Source organism: Alosa sapidissima, chromosome 13 (assembly GCF_018492685.1).
Source record: "Alosa sapidissima isolate fAloSap1 chromosome 13, fAloSap1.pri, whole genome shotgun sequence".
NCBI classification, from domain to species: Eukaryota; Metazoa; Chordata; class Actinopteri; order Clupeiformes; family Clupeidae; genus Alosa; species Alosa sapidissima.
Genome location: NC_055969.1, coordinates 1,555,998 through 1,572,014, shown reverse-complemented (window position 1 = coordinate 1,572,014; position 16,017 = coordinate 1,555,998). Strand labels below are relative to the sequence as shown.

The 16,017-nt window shown below is 41.8% G+C and overlaps 2 protein-coding genes across 7 annotated transcripts in view; both read left to right on the top strand.

Moving 5' to 3' along the window:
* dmgdh (dimethylglycine dehydrogenase) overlaps positions 1-16,017 on the top strand; it is a 151,661-nt gene that overhangs the window by 96,500 nt on the left and 39,144 nt on the right. For all 3 annotated transcript variants that reach the window (XM_042058544.1, XM_042058542.1, XM_042058543.1), the window contains one exon: positions 11,100-11,317. In XM_042058544.1, coding sequence (XP_041914478.1) covers positions 11,100-11,317 — 218 coding nt within the window. The remainder of the gene's footprint in view (positions 1-11,099; positions 11,318-16,017) is intronic.
* On the top strand, positions 1,657-8,930 carry LOC121679629. 4 transcript variants are annotated; one of them, XM_042058531.1, is made up of 3 exons: positions 2,290-4,233; positions 8,307-8,375; positions 8,553-8,930. In XM_042058531.1, exons 1-3 carry the CDS (start codon positions 3,421-3,423, stop codon positions 8,568-8,570), a joined length of 900 nt encoding a protein of 299 aa, XP_041914465.1. In that variant the 5' UTR covers positions 2,290-3,420; the 3' UTR covers positions 8,571-8,930. The 4 variants fall into 4 exon arrangements, with proteins under 4 accessions (XP_041914463.1, XP_041914462.1, XP_041914465.1 ...); XM_042058529.1 differs by adding an exon at positions 1,657-1,667 and having other exon boundaries at positions 2,449-8,927; XM_042058528.1 differs by adding an exon at positions 1,657-1,667 and having other exon boundaries at positions 2,362-8,927.

The following is a 16,017-nucleotide window of genomic DNA, read 5'->3' as shown; positions in this document are numbered from 1 at the left end:
TACCACTGCATATTGAAACACAGGGTCAGTCCCTGCCCTGTCACGCAAGAGCCTCATGCTTAAACGTCCTTTGTACATTCACGTGGATCCTTGATGCAGTATCTTTTACTTACTGTCTTTATTATTGGATTTGTTATTTTATCATCCTGTTTATGTTGTAGTGTATGTTGTGATATCTTAAGCTACTGGGACCTTGAATTTCCCCTTGGGGATCAATAACGTATATATCTATCAATCTATCTGTTATGTACCTTCCTCCAAGTTCCTGTGGTGGATTTAAAAATGAAAACGTTGCCCACTGTGCTTTCATTTACATGACATTTTTTAAGGAATAACCGTTAAAACTGACAATGCACAGGGTCTTGTCATTCACCAGTTCCGCAGTTTGATCCATGTCAAGCACATGCCAGTTCAGTCAAATGGGAGATCATCAAATCAGGGAAAAGCAGAACTTCACTGATTTTTTTAGTACATGAGTTAAACACAAATATAGTCTTATAAACAATACAATACAGCTGTTTCGAATGAAAATTCAACAGTAGAGGTCAATTACATTTTTTTCTATCCAAGATCCATCTGATCCATCCAAGTAAGTTCGGTAACTCAGAATAAATTTCATAGATTTAGGTGGTTCTCAAAGCTAAAATATAGATTTTTGCGACAGTTCAGCGACAGTTTTTTCTTATTAATTTTTTGCATCAATATTTAAAATAAATGAAGGTCATTTAAGGAGTTTGGTGCTTCATAACATTGATATAAGATGAGATTCATACCAAAACCTAATATGATTATCTACAACCTTCAGGGGCTGATGCATAAAACTGTGCACCATGCGAAAACTAGTTTTTCTTGGGAATATGTCAAAAAGTAAAGGTTTTAGGTCCTATGCTTGTTCATAACACTAATTAGAGAGATGCATCCCCTCTATTGAAATCCGGAGACTTTTTCTTATTATTATTCTTTTTACCTTTTTGTGCGCACTATTCAGCCCAAACCGCTTAACATACAAATTTGGTTGAAACACCATTCCGTAGATCTTCCAAGGCTTTACCGTCCTATCCGTTTTTCATTTTTGAGAAGTTTAAACTTGAGATATTTGTAATTAAAGGCGAACTTGGCAACTATTTCAACGTAATAAACCTGTTTAGAAATCATTTGGATGGTTAAATGACCTGTTCCGGTGAAAATGGTGACTTTCCCCGCTGCGCCTAGCGTCCCTAGGACCTTGCAACATTGAGACTACTGTCCCGGAAAGAGAAGTGAGAAACAAGAAACTCGTAAACTTACCTTGTAACATCCACATAGTTTTGCCAAACTTATGCTAACGATTGTTACCGAACGTTCTGTAGGCCAAAATCAAAACACTGGTGAACGTTCTCAAGACTACCAGACGCGAGCCTCTTCGGGGTTGCCAGATGTAATGAAGACTTATCTAACGTTACTTGACCTGCAGCTGCTTTAACGTTTCTCCAACCATGACCCAGCTACACATTACAGAAACAGTGAAAAGAAAAAATACCTCTCTAACCAACATATTTAGCTGAAGTTAGCGATGCAGATGAAGTTTAGTCTAGGCTACCTGTTGTGGAGAAATATGGCCAGCTCTGCGTCAGACTTGATATTCTTCGTTTGACGAAGACGTCACCATCTCAGGAAGCTCCTCCGATGTCCACTTAATTTGTTTCTTGTTTTATTTTGGAAATTTGCCTGCCTCTCGTAGGCGTTCATGACGCCAGCCCATTATTAATACGCTATTCTAGAATTAATCGTTCAAAACATAAACGAAAATTCCAAGAGATTCCGCCCCGTAACTCATTTTTTTTCATGGGTTTTACGGGGTTTTACGGGTTAGAGTAATGTTGTCAAATAAGCCATTACTTCAATTCATCGTGTTTCCTTACTCTCTGACAACATATGGTGATCATTTTTGGAATGGTTACAGTTTATTTTCCATTATTTCCTACATACTGGTCCTTTAAGTAGTTCTCAGAGCAGTTCCCAGGCTAATCAGAACACTGGCACAGGTGTCACCTGTGAGGAATCCAACTGTCTCAGCTTCTAAGCATACAATCTAGCTCTACCTGAACTACACATCCTGTTAAAGTGTTTCCTGTGTGTCAAAATAAAAGTCCCAGCCATATCTCATGCATTCAGCATTATATCTCCAGAACGGCTTGACGTACATGCTTCAAATTTGGTACGAGTGTTTTCATGGACTCAAAGATGAGTGAGTTGATGTTGGAGGTTGAAGGTCAAATTTCAAGGTCAAACACACCTTGAGTGTGTTACGACCCTGTGGGTCTTGTTTATTATTTGTGTTTGTTACTTTTGTTGTGTGTTCTTCTAGGCAGATTGGCGCAGCTGAGGGGTGGTGTGAAACCCTATGACGTCAGGGTAGCCCGGCCCTTTAAAAGGGGGCTGACGTCATTGAGCTCTCTCGCTGGCTAGCTGTGGGGATCGTTCGTTGCCACCGTCGCTGCCGCACATCGCTGCCACTAGGGCCAGCCTCGGGCCTTGCCCGAGCAGCTTGCCGTCATCTCTCTCACTCCCTGGGGTGAGAGACCAGGAGTGAGCGCCTGGCCGCCGAGGCCTACTTTGTAGGCCGTGTTTTTCTTAATTTAGACATTTTTCCATACTGGTTTTTTTTTGTATTAATAAATACACCAATTTCTTAAGTTTTGTGTCTGCCCGTTTTTTGTTATATCCCACAAGCCCTAGACCGGGATGTAACAAATGGGGGCTCTATCCGGTTTTTTTTGTTCCCAATTTAGCAACTTGGGCCTAAATTCCCCCCCCTCCAGTTTTTGTATCGCTTTAGTCGTGCCGTCGTATTGTTTTGGATGTGGTAACAGTTTTTTTTTAGGAAGCGCGCTTGCGACCAAGAGGCTCTGGTGAGTTAGTGTTTTGATTATGTTTTTGATTTGGTGGTGGTTTTGTGAAGCAATCCCGGGAGGAGGTTCATTGCGAACCTCCAATTGGTAAGCTTCGAAGATAATTAGGTTTATTTTAGTTTAAGGGTATTAGGGTCCAGAGCTTCGCCCAGTCTGGGTTATTGGTTAGAGCGATGCTTTAGCGCAATTGGGCAGACTAACATTATATTTTTGTTTTTTGCTCAAGTTTGTTTTTTTCGCTTGTGTGCGTCTGGTGGCGACTTCTTAGTCAAGTGCCTTTGTTTAACTACAAAGCGCGTGTGTTTTTTTTTTTCGTGGCATTAAGTGGCAAATGTTTGATCGTGGCTTTTGAGGTTTTTTTTCCTCTGCTCGGTGGCTGTTGGTCCGAGCATTCGTTTTTGGGTTAGAGGGGGTAGCCTAGAAATTAGATAAGCCTTTTTGTGAACGACGGAAATTGGTCGTTCTTTGTTAAATTTGACTACCGCAGACTGAGTTAATTCGGCTATATTTTTCGTCAGTGCTTGTCCCAATGTCTGCGGTTGAAGAATTTATTAAAAGTCCTTCCGAGGATCTTTTGTCGGCTTGCACTAAGGACCAATTAGAAAAAATTGCAGAGCATTTTTCAATCACACTTACTTCGGAGGACAAGAAGCGTAAGGAATTGCTCCTTAAAGCTGTGGGTTTAGGTTTAGTTGTTAAAAATATTCTGCCTGCTAGAGAAGGTATAGTTTCTCCTGTGTTGTCATCTGCGAGCAATGCTTCTGATCGGGAACTGAAAATTAGAGAGTACTCCTTTGAAGAGCGCAAATTACAGTTAGAAGCGGCACGCATACGTGCTGAAAGGGAAAATCGGGTGGTTAAAGAGAAGGAATTGGATAAAGAACTTGAAATTAAGAAATTAGAGATTCAGCACGAGCTTGATTTAAAAAGGTTAGAGCACGAAGCGGCTGAGAATGAGCGTCAGCGCGAACACGAACGCGATGAGCGTAACTTTCTTCTAAAAAAACTTGAGCTGGAATTGGAGGATAAGAGACTTACCATCGCTCAGCCAGTTCCTTCAGTTCCCTCTCGAGATTTAAGTCGCTCTCCTGTTCACTCCCCTGTTCATTCTCCTGTTTGTCCTTCTGCTTTAGGCCTAGGCCTATTGTCGGCTCATGTGGGATCGGGTTCTGCTGCTCCGATGGGCGAGATTGACACCGCGCCTTTACACTCGGCTCCTCTGAATACGTCAGATGCGTCTGATGTACATGCTCCTGCACCAGCTCCTATAAGACATCCCGATTATGTCCTTCCATTTGCTCCTGGTTTTCCTTTGCCATTGCCTCCAGCTCAACCTTTTGATGTGAGTCGCAACACTCGAATGATTCCGCCTTTTAATGAACGTGAAGTGGAGAAATATTTCACGCATTTTGAAAGGGTTGCTATTACATTGAAATGGCCGGCTGAAGTCTGGACGTTGTTGTTGCAAACGGTCTTGACTGGCAAGGCACAGTCTGTGTATTCTGCCCTTACAGTGCAACAAAGTTCGAGTTATGATACTGTGAAAGCGGCAATTTTAAATGCGTATGAGTTAGTCCCTGAAGCATATCGTCAGAGATTTCGTGGCCTTCGAAAGTCCGACAGGCTTACGTTTGTGGAATTTGCGCGAGAGAAAGAGAATGCATTTGATAGGTGGTGCACTTCACAACGTGCACACACCAGAGAACATCTTCGTCAAGTAATCTTGCTAGAAGAATTTAAAAGCTGCATTCCAGACTCCGTAGCGATGTATATAAATGACCAAAAGGTAACAACATTGGCGCAAGCTGCTGTCTGTGCAGACGAATTTGTTCTCACGCACAAAACCTCTTTCAATTCCTCCTCTTCTCGGCGTGACACAGCTCAGCCTCCCAGTTCGCAGCAGAGCTGGAGAAATTCCAAGTCTGACAGTCCACCGCAGAAGATTGAGTCGCGGGAATGTTTTTATTGCCACGAACTTGGTCATCGTATTGCAGCATGTCCTGTTTTGAAAATGAAGAATTCGAAACCCCCTCCGAAGCAAAAATATTCGAAAGGTTCCGGTTTTGTCCGTCCTTTAGTTCAGTCAAATTTGAAAATCGATCCAGTTTATGAGCCGTTTGTTTCTGTAGGTATGGTCTCATTAACGGGGTGTGAGCAAGATAATATTCCTGTTCAAATGCTAAGAGATACAGGCTCCGCTCAGAGTTTCATACTGGCTTCTACGTTATCATTTTCTGATGAAAGTTATTGCGGTTATGACGTACTAGTGCAGGGAATTGACATGGGAATTTTGAAGGTTCCATTACACACTGTCCATATTAAAAGTGAGTTAATTTCTGGTTTTGTCAAAGTAGCTGTTTGTTCCCAGTTGCCCATGGATAGCATCCATCTCCTGATCGGAAACGAACTTGCACATGAAAAAGTAATTCCTCTTCCTGAAGTCGTTTCGAACCCGTCTGAGTATACTGATGTAGATCCTAGCCTATCTGAAGTCTTTCCAGTGTGTGTAGTGACTCGTGCTCAGGCACGTAAGTCCAGCTCTGCCGATTTATCGGATTCATTTATGTCATTTGACAATCCAGTTGTGTCTTCTCCCGAATCTTCGGATTCGGCACGTCGGTCGCTGTCCACGTCAGAGGGTGCTGAAATTCCAAAATCACCTCGTTCCCTGTCCACTTCCGGAGGTGCTGAAATTTCGAAATCTTTTCTGTCTCTGCCTGTTGACAGGGAGCTGCTCTGTCGTGAACAAAGAAAAGATCCGTCTTTAGCTAAGTGCCGTGCTACAGCTGCAGAAAAGAAAAAAATAGCGAAGAAATCAGGGGCATATTATTGGGAAGATGGCTTGCTAATGAGGAAGTGGATCCCTCCCTCTCAGAGTGAGGATTTGGGTTGGAATACTGCTTATCAGGTGGTTGTTCCTGCTAAATTTCGGCTGCACGTGTTAACACTGGGGCATGACCATGATCTTGCAGGTCATTTAGGGATCAAGAAAAGTTACCATCGTATCCTGCGTTATTTTTTTTGGCCTGGCCTAAAGTCTGACGTAGTGAGACACTGTCGTTCGTGCCACCGCTGCCAAATAGCAGGGAAACCAAATCAGGCTATTCCACCCGCTCCACTTCACCCGATTCCAGTCATTAGTGAACCATTTGAACGGATCATTTTAGATTGTGTAGGACCCTTGCCTAAGTCAAAATCTGGGCATCGGTTCCTGTTGACCATTATGTGTGCCGCTACTCGTTACCCAGAGGCTATTCCGTTGCGCTCGCTTAAGGCGAAGCCAGTTGTGAAAGCACTTATTCGTTTTTTCTCGACCTTTGGGCTGCCAAAAGTTGTTCAAACAGATCAGGGATCCAATTTTCTGTCTCGCTTGTTCAAGCAGGTGTTACAGGAGTTGTCCATCAAGCATGTGATATCCAGTGCATACCATCCAGAGTCACAAGGGGCTCTGGAGCGGTTCCATCAAACCCTGAAGTCTATGTTGCGCACATACTGTTACAATTCTGCAAAACAGTGGGATGACGGCCTCCCATTGTTGTTGTTTGCTGTGCGTGAAACGACTCAGGAGTCACTAGGTTTTAGTCCCGCTGACCTGATTTTTGGACACACTGTTCGAGGTCCGTTAAAATTGTTGCGTGAACAGCTGGGGTGTGAGACCACTGCTCACAAACAAACTAACATCCTGGAGTACGTCAGCTCTTTTCGTGAGCGTTTACATAGTGCTTGTGCATGTGCTCAAAAAGCTTTGTCTTCAGCTCAGTCAAAGATGAAGACTCGTTATGACCGTAAGTCTGTGCACCGGTCCTTTCAGGCTGGCGACAAAGTTTTACTATTTCTGCCAGTGGCTGGCTCCGCTCTACAGGCTAAGTTCTCAGGGCCTTACAAAGTAGAGTCCAAACTTAGTGAGACTGATTATGTTATTTGCACGCCTGAGAGAAGGCGAAAAACTCGTGTATGCCACATTAATATGTTGAAGCCGTACATTGCTAGAGAGTCTGAGACAGAGGTGGACGAGTGTCCTGTGTCTGTGGGTTTTGTGGTTCCTGTGGTCTCCTCCTATTCCCCAGAGGAGGATGGCATAACTTTTCGTGATGTCCCTGTGTCTTCTCCTAGGCTTCAGAATTCTGAGATTTTAAAAGATTTGAATGACTTTCTCGCTCATTTGTCAGATACACGCGCTAAGGATATTCAGCTGCTGATACAATCAGTTCCAGGTTTATTCTCAGATATCCCTTCGCAGACTAATGTCCTTAGTCATGACATTGATGTGGGTGACCATTCCCCTATCAAGCAACACGCATATCGCGTGAATCCGACAAAGAGAGCCATTATGACTTCTGAAGTCCAATATCTTGTTGATCATGGGTTTGCTGAACCTAGCTCGAGCTCGTGGAGTTCCCCGTGTATCTTAATTCCAAAACCCGATGGAACATTTCGTTTCTGTACTGATTACAGAAAAGTGAATGCAGTGACCAAGCCAGACTCCTTTCCTCTGCCACGCATGGAAGACTGTGTGGATAGAGTTGGCTCAGCACGCTTTGTCACCAAGCTTGACCTGCTAAAGGGATATTGGCAGGTTCCCTTGACATCTCGTGCTGCAGAAATCTCTGCATTTGTTACCCCAGACTGCTTTATGCAGTATTCAGTCATGGCATTTGGACTCCGCAATGCGCCTGCTAGTTTCCAACGCCTGATGGGTATCGTCTTAGCGGGCGTACAGAATTGTGAGGTGTACTTGGATGATATAGTGCTACATTCGTTCTCTTGGCCCAGTCACCTTGAGCTTATCCACACTGTGTTTCATCGTCTGCAGGATGCCTCTCTGACCTTGAACTTGGCCAAGTGCGAGTTTGGTAAGGCTACTGTGACCTACTTGGGCAAACAAGTAGGCCAAGGTCAGGTACGTCCTGTAGAGGCCAAGATTCAGGCCATTGTTGAGTTTCCGATTCCCAAGACTAAGCGTGAGGTGCGCCGTTTTTTAGGGATGGCCGGCTATTACCGTAGCTTTTGTAGAAATTTTTCTGATGTTGTGTTGCCTCTTACAAACTTACTTCGTACCACTGCTGAGTTTGTATGGTCTGCGGATTGTCAAGCTGCCTTTCAAAATGCTAAGACTTTGCTGTGCAGCTCTCCGGTGCTTGCAGCTCCACAATTTGAATTGCCGTTTAAGCTTGAAGTTGATGCTAGTGGAACAGGAGCGGGTGCTGTGCTCCTTCAAGAGGGATCAGATGGACTTGATCACCCTATCTGCTACTTCTCTAAAAAGTTCTTAAAACACCAACTGAACTATAGTACCATTGAGAAGGAGGCACTAGCCCTGTTGTTGGCACTTCAACACTTCGAGGTATACATCGGCTGTACCGCAGCACCTGTAGTTGTACATACAGATCATAATCCCTTGATTTTTCTCTCCAGGATGAAAAACACCAACCAGCGCATTATGCGTTGGTCACTCTACTTGCAGGGCTTCAACCTGGAGATAAGGTATAAGAAGGGGTGTGATAACATTTTGGCTGACACATTGTCACGCACTTATCAGTGAGTCCACATTAGCTTAGATTTAATCCATATTAGATATGGATTTTTAGTGGTGGGGGTGTTACGACCCTGTGGGTCTTGTTTATTATTTGTGTTTGTTACTTTTGTTGTGTGTTCTTCTAGGCAGATTGGCGCAGCTGAGGGGTGGTGTGAAACCCTATGACGTCAGGGTAGCCCGGCCCTTTAAAAGGGGGCTGACGTCATTGAGCTCTCTCGCTGGCTAGCTGTGGGGATCGTTCGTTGCCACCGTCGCTGCCGCACATCGCTGCCACTAGGGCCAGCCTCGGGCCTTGCCCGAGCAGCTTGCCGTCATCTCTCTCACTCCCTGGGGTGAGAGACCAGGAGTGAGCGCCTGGCCGCCGAGGCCTACTTTGTAGGCCGTGTTTTTCTTAATTTAGACATTTTTCCATACTGGTTTTTTTTTGTATTAATAAATACACCAATTTCTTAAGTTTTGTGTCTGCCCGTTTTTTGTTATATCCCACAAGCCCTAGACCGGGATGTAACAAGTGTGATATCTCAAGAATGCCATGTCACAGAAGATTCAAATTTGGCTACTCCAAAAGCACCTTTGCAGGTATCACAATTACCCTACCAACCAGCTAGCAGCAAGCTCAACAGCCCCACCAACACCCTAACCAGCAGATTGCATCCCCTTGTGTAATTCCTCGGAATTCCATTTCTAGTATATATGTGGTGTTTCTGCATCTTTTAAGCCCCAAACCAACTCTCTGTGACCTTCAGGAGCCGAGATTCAGAATTCTGGGTCAAAAAGTGGGCATGGCTGTTTCAGGGCCTTCCCCCACCTAATTTTTTGGGCTCCTTGCATGTTTTTGTTTATTAGGCCCTAAATTAACAGAAAAACATTTGCTCAAACGTTAATCATTTCTTGCAGCCATTTGCCCTAAACTGACCAGATAGCAAACTGTATGACTCGCGTGGCAGCCACAGTAGTTACGAGGCCCAGAAGATCCTAGTGAACTGTTTGACTCATGTGGCAGCCACGGTTAGAGGCGCTAAAGTGCAATAAGACAAAAGAGTAGCAGAAGAAGAGAACACTCGAGCACAGCCAATCAAGCCAGTGTTGCGCTCAGGTTTCGCTGTGTGTGAAAACAAATGATGTAAGGAACACTGAGTCGGTTTATTGATGCTTGGCACTCGATTCTCCCGGCTCAGTGACACGAACCGGGTTAATTAACCGACACATCGGTCAGTTCGTCAACACTACGAGAGCTACTACATTAATGGAAACTCCTGATACGTCTGCTGAGATATTACCGCAGTTTGAAAGTGAATGTAAGGTAAGCTACTGGGACTGCATTACATGTTAAATGTCTTGGCGAAGTGAATAACTGTGCAAAGGCATGTCATTATAAAGACTGATGCAGACTGGTGATTGGTCGGAAGTTAGCCTAATGAATGAATGAGTCTTCCTGGCAGAACTTAACGCTGACGCCTCCATTAATCCAGTCTGGTTGTGATGAAGGCAGGGTTTCTTAACTCCGATGTAATATAGAGGGAATGCATGATAGCAGTCTGTAGAAAAAAGTTCGGTAAAAGGTCAAGTGCCATCAAAAGGATTTTGGAAACATTATGTTAAGGTAAAAAAAACTGTTAAGGGTGCCCCAGTCCCTGCACGGGTTTTCAGTAAGTCACGGAATTTACTTTAAAGCGCTACAGATTGTTTATAAATCAAATATAGACTTAAGACTTAACTGTTCTCAGATGCCTTCTGCTAACTGATCAAATGCACTCCCTGTTATCACTGTGTTACAAATTCTGAATCTGTCTTTTAATTTTGAATTATTCTACTTTGTGTCTTATGTTTTCTTTTTAATTATTATGTACTTTACTTTTTAAATTATTTAAAACTTTTGCCCATTTATGCTTTTATTTATTTTTATTACTCTTTGCTTTTGTTTATGTAAAGCTCTTTGAATGACCCCTGTGTTTGAAATGTGCTATATACTGTAAATACACTTGACTTTTGTTGAGCTGCAGCTCTGCTGCATTTGGACACTAGAATTTTGCTGGCAGACAAGTTCCTTGTGGAATGCATATGCGGAAAAATCCCTGAGACAGGTGATTTGAGCTTGGTTCAGATCGATGACATCACTTTTCTTTAGCCTGCAAGACGAGGGAGGAGCCTGTGCTTGTGCGGGAACAGTCTAAGATTCTAGGACTCTAAGTTCTGAGGAGCTTGATATAGTTACTGCTAGACCACAGTTCAATGACTCACCCCAAGACAACACACCACATTCAAAGATTCCTTTTAAATACAAAACATATATTTATTTTAACATTCAATATAATTCATTCCCTCTACGCAAGTCATATGTTATTCTGTACAATTTATTAAGTTGTCAGTGGGAAGAATAAAACATATTATTCTAGCAACATATATTAAACTATTTAATTTGACTGCATAAATAATTCTTGATATTTTATTTAAAATATATTTGTAATCTATTTAAACCCTATTTGAAACCCTGTATTCTATATATTACCGTTTTGAAATCTTTATGTGTTTATGTGTGGAATTCTGTGTGCTATCTTATTTAATTACTACTTAACAATGAATGACTTTCCATTGATTAGACTAACATGTTCTCCTTCAGAGGAGTGAGGTTATATTCATTACCAAACATTCTCTAACTATCTATCTCATAGGTGGATTGAACAAAAGGCAGCAGATGGTGGTTATGATGTGGACATCTCTAACATAACAGACAGTGTGGGGGTCATAGGAGTGGCTGGACCCTGTGCCAGAAAAGTCCTTCAAAAGCTGACAAATGAAGACATGAGCGACGCAGGTTTTAAGTTTTTACATTGCAAATCAATGCAGCTTGCTGGGATTACCCTCAGAGCCATCCGGATATCCTACACAGGTAGAGTAAGAGTGATGGATATTCACACATGTACATGTCCCCTGAACACTCACATTTGAATTTAGTGGTTCATCTACTTTCGTTCTGGTAATAGTTAATCTCTGGAAATAATTCCATGGCAACTAATTGTCAGGTTGGCTTTACATAAAATCAGAAAAAGCATAAGCATAAGCTTTACATAAAATCTTAAAGCAATTATAAATTACCCTATTTTCCGGACTATAAGTCGCTCCTGAGTATAAATCTCATCAGTCAAAAAATGCATCATGAACAGGAAAAAAACATAGATAAGTCGCACCAGACTATAAGTCACATTTATTTAGAAATTTAGCTAAAATAAATTATTTCACAAAATCCAAGACCAAAAACAGACAGACTATGTAACTGGACACATAGAGGCCAAAAATATTGAGAATTCTACCGGGAATGTAAATGAAGACGATAGTGGCAAGCTGAGGCGAGACTGAAGGCTGCCAAGGAGGGCCAGACGCTAATTGTAAAGCAATTTACACAAAAGATTCACTGAACAAAAATGCTGATGTGGTACATGAAAATTTAGCTAAAAATATGGAGAATGCAATGCAATCAAGCATTATGGGCGAGAGAGCGAGAGAAAAAAAGAAAAATAAAGGGCTTAAATTTCAGCGCGGGATTGCGGGTAGGGCCTATTCGCCTTATTCACCCAGCGGCCATTACGAGGCTGAAGGGTACACTTGCCATTACACCTCAGTCCAGCAGATGGTGGTGATAATGCACTCCGTTTGCAAACTGCTAAAAAAACTCACTGAAGAAGAACAGGCCAGTGAACCCTTCTTCTTTTGAAAATCATTTGTAGGAAAACAGCGATCAAATATTACATAGGGTTAGCCAAAAGCCTATGGCAGTGAGTTTTGTTTTCAAATGTTTTCATGCATGTCTGGATAAAGGGTGATGAATGTTTAGGAGACAGATTATCGTAAATCCTCAAATTATGGGGTCTTTTATTAATGCTGCGCAAAGCACAGCACCTTTATTTGGGGCAGGCTTGTATTCGAGGCAGCTAGGCCTTTATTTCTTACGTGGTGTGTTTTATTGTGAGACATAGGCCTACTTTTCTTTTGGAGTGGCAAACCGGTAGGCTATCAAAAGCAGAAGATGTTCGATTTGGGATTTAATTTACGTTTGGACTGTTTGATTATATTGCTAAATATCGGGACTGATGACCACTGAAATCTGTGGGGTATTTGATGGTTCACTATTAAGTTTCATGTAGTTAAAAGTAGGTAAAAGTCAGGATTTCCATCCGCTTATTGCGAGACATCCGATTTCATTTATGGAACGTGTAAACCTTATTCCATATAGCCAAAGAGGTCTACGATGGCCTGCATTTTTTTTAATTAAGTGTGATTTACTTTTTTATAAAATTCGTAGGCTGATGCCTGGCAGCAACAATTGTGTTTGTATGGGTTACTGCATCAGCCTCTGGCAAGCTCAGAAGGGGCAGCAAGCGACTGGTAGCTTGAGAGCGACGTGTTGGAGACTCATAATAATAATAATAATAATAATAAAGCTTTATTTGTATAGCACCTTTCATACACAGAATGCAGCTCAAAGTGCTTTACATTTGAAGCATGTAACACAATAGTAGTCAGTCAGTCATTATCAATCACTTTTCTTTGCTGTTTATGATATGCTCAGCAACATATCAAAAATATAGAAAATGACGTCATAAGACTGGCAGCCTTAACCCTCTTACCCCCCACAAGCACGCCATATGGCAACTGTGGCAAGGAAAAACTCCCATATTCCAGGAAGAAACCTTGAGCAGAACCTGACTTAATAGGGGGAGCCCATCTGCTTCTGGCTGGCTGCGCCCTCCAATAGTAGCAGATGTAGAATAATCTGAAAATGTAGTCTACAGGATAAGAGGAGTTAACTAAAAGCTTTCCTGTACAGGTATGTTTTCAGATCTTTTTTAAAAATATTTACTGAACTCGCCTGCTTGATGTACAGAGGCAGGGTGTTCCATAGTTTGGGGGCATAATGGATACACGCAGCTTCTCCACTTTGTTTGTGGAGCACTTTGGGTACGATTAAAAGATTAGAATTGGATGATCTAAGTTTCCTTTGTGGTTGATAAGATATTAAAAGCTCAGAGATATATGAAGGTGCTATGCCATTCAGAGCTTTGTAAGTAATTAACATAACCTTAAAATCAATTCTATAGGAAATAGGGAGCCAGTGCAGTTCAGCCAACACAGGGGTGATGTGTTCTCTCTTCTTAGTCTTAGTTAAAAGTCTAGCCGCAGAGTTCTGTATGAGTGCCAATTTCTTTAGATGTTTTTTGGGAAGACCAGTGAAAAGTGCATTGCAGTAGTCTAACCTGCTAGTGATAAAGGCGTGAATTAGTTTTTCTGCATCTTGTTGAGTTAAAAAGGGCCGCACTTTGGCAATGTTTCTCAAGTGGAAATAGGCTGTCTGAGTAACTTTACTGATATGGGGCTTAAAACTTAACTCTGCATCTAAGATGACACCGAGGCTTGTTACTTTTGGTTTGACCTGGTGTGCCAAGTTCCCCAGATTACTAAGAATAATATCTCGCTTTAGTTTTGGTCCAACCAGAAGTACCTCTGTTTTGTCATCATTTAGTTTCAAAAAGTTTTTGCTCATCCACTGATTAATGGAGGTTAGGCATGCAGTGAGGGAGCAAAGGCCATCTGGGTTAGTTGGCTCAACAGAAAGATACAATTGGGTATCATCTGCGTAGCTGTGGAAGTTTACATTATGTTGACTTATGACGTTTCCCAATGGAAGCATATATAGAGAAAATAGCAGGGGACCAAGGCAGCTCCCCTGGGCCACACCAAAAGGCAAGTCATGTTTTTCAGATACATGATCTCCTAGACTGATATAAAAATCTCTGCCAGTAATGTAGGTTTGAAACCAGTTTAGAGCATTATCAGAGAGACCCACCCACTTCGCAAGGCGGTGAATTAGGATGCTATGATCAATGGTGTCAAATGCCGCACTCAAATCCAGAAGAATAAGGATTGAGACTTTGTTTGAGTCGGTAGCTAGTCTGAGATCATTGACTATTTTTACTAGAGCCGTTTCTGTGCTGTGATTTGATCTAAAACCTGATTGGAATTTTTCAAGGATACTGTTTTCGTTGAGGAAGGTATTTAACTGATTACAAACAACTTTTTCAAGTACTTTGCTCAAAAACGATAGATTTGATATAGGCCTGTAGTTGCTCAGATTGGTATGGTCAAGATTTGACTTTTTAAGTAAAGGTTTCACAACAGCGGTTTTAAAAGCAGTTGGAAATATACCTGTTTCTAATGAGGTATTTATTACCTTGAGAAAAAAGGGAGCTAAGCCATCATATACTTTTTTGAGGAATGTAGTAGGGATTGGATCTAAAACACATGTTGAGGAGCCGGTTTGAGTTATAATTTTACCAAGCTCAGATTGAGTAATAGTGCTAAAGGACCTTAATTTTGGGGGGCTGTTTTTGGGTGTACTATCAAACATATTACTTGTGTTACCAATAGCCTCCCTTATAGAAATGACTTTGTTTTTGAAGAAGTCTGCAAATTCTTCGCATCTTAGAGAGGATGCCTGACTGAGTGTATCAAAAGGTGTTTGATGCAATAGCCTATCAATGGTAGAGAACAACACCCTAGAGTTTCCACTGTTTTCAGCAATTACCTTAGAGAAGTGGTTCCTCCTCTCATTCCGAATAGCTCTATTATAATTTGCAATTTTTTCTTTTAGAATGGCACGGTGAACCTGTAACTTAGTTTTTCTCCATGTTCTCTCAGCTTTCCTACATGATCTTTTTAGATCATGGATATTTTCGTTCATCCAAGGTGTCAGTTTGCTACAGGGCCTTTTTTTAGTCTTTAAGGGTGCCACTCTGTCAAGCAGAGCGCCTAATTCACGATTGAGAGCCTCTACCATTTGATCAATGGGATGATGTAAAATATCTAAATTTATGGAGTCTATAAGAGCTATGAACTGCTGTTCTGCTCTAATGTCCAAGAGTCGCGATTTGATTGCAATTTCGGGATGAATTTTTGGAGTATGTAGTACAATATTAAAAGATACACAATGATGATCAGACATATTTATATCATTTACTGATAAGTCTGTGACTTCTATCCCTCTGGAAATGACTAGATCGAGGGTGTTGCCAAGGTTGTGGGTGGGTCCTGTAACATGCTGCTTTAGCTCTAAACTGTCCAACACATTAAGGAACTTACTGGCTTTAGCATCAGTTGTCTTATTGACATGAATATTGAAGTCGCCATTTACAATTATCCGATCATAGCTAGTGATGATGAGCGACATAAGTTCAGAAAACTGGTCGAGAAAGCCAGTCCATAGTTTAGGAGGGCGGTATAAGGTTAATAGAAGTACAGCTGGGTCAGCCTTCAGAGTGAGGGCAATATACTCAAAGGAAGCGAATTCGCCAAAGTTGACTCGTGTGCAACTATATTTGTTTGAGAGAATGGAGGCAATTCCACCACCTCGTTTGCCTTGTCTAATTGAGTGGAAGAAATTATAATTTGGGGGACAAGTCTCAACAAGAACAGCTTCGCTGTCTGAAGTCAGCCAGGTTTCAACAAGAAACAGAAAATCCAATTTTTTTTCACTAATAAAATCATTGATTGCAAAGGTTTTGGTAGTAAGTGCACCTATATTTAGTAAACCCATGT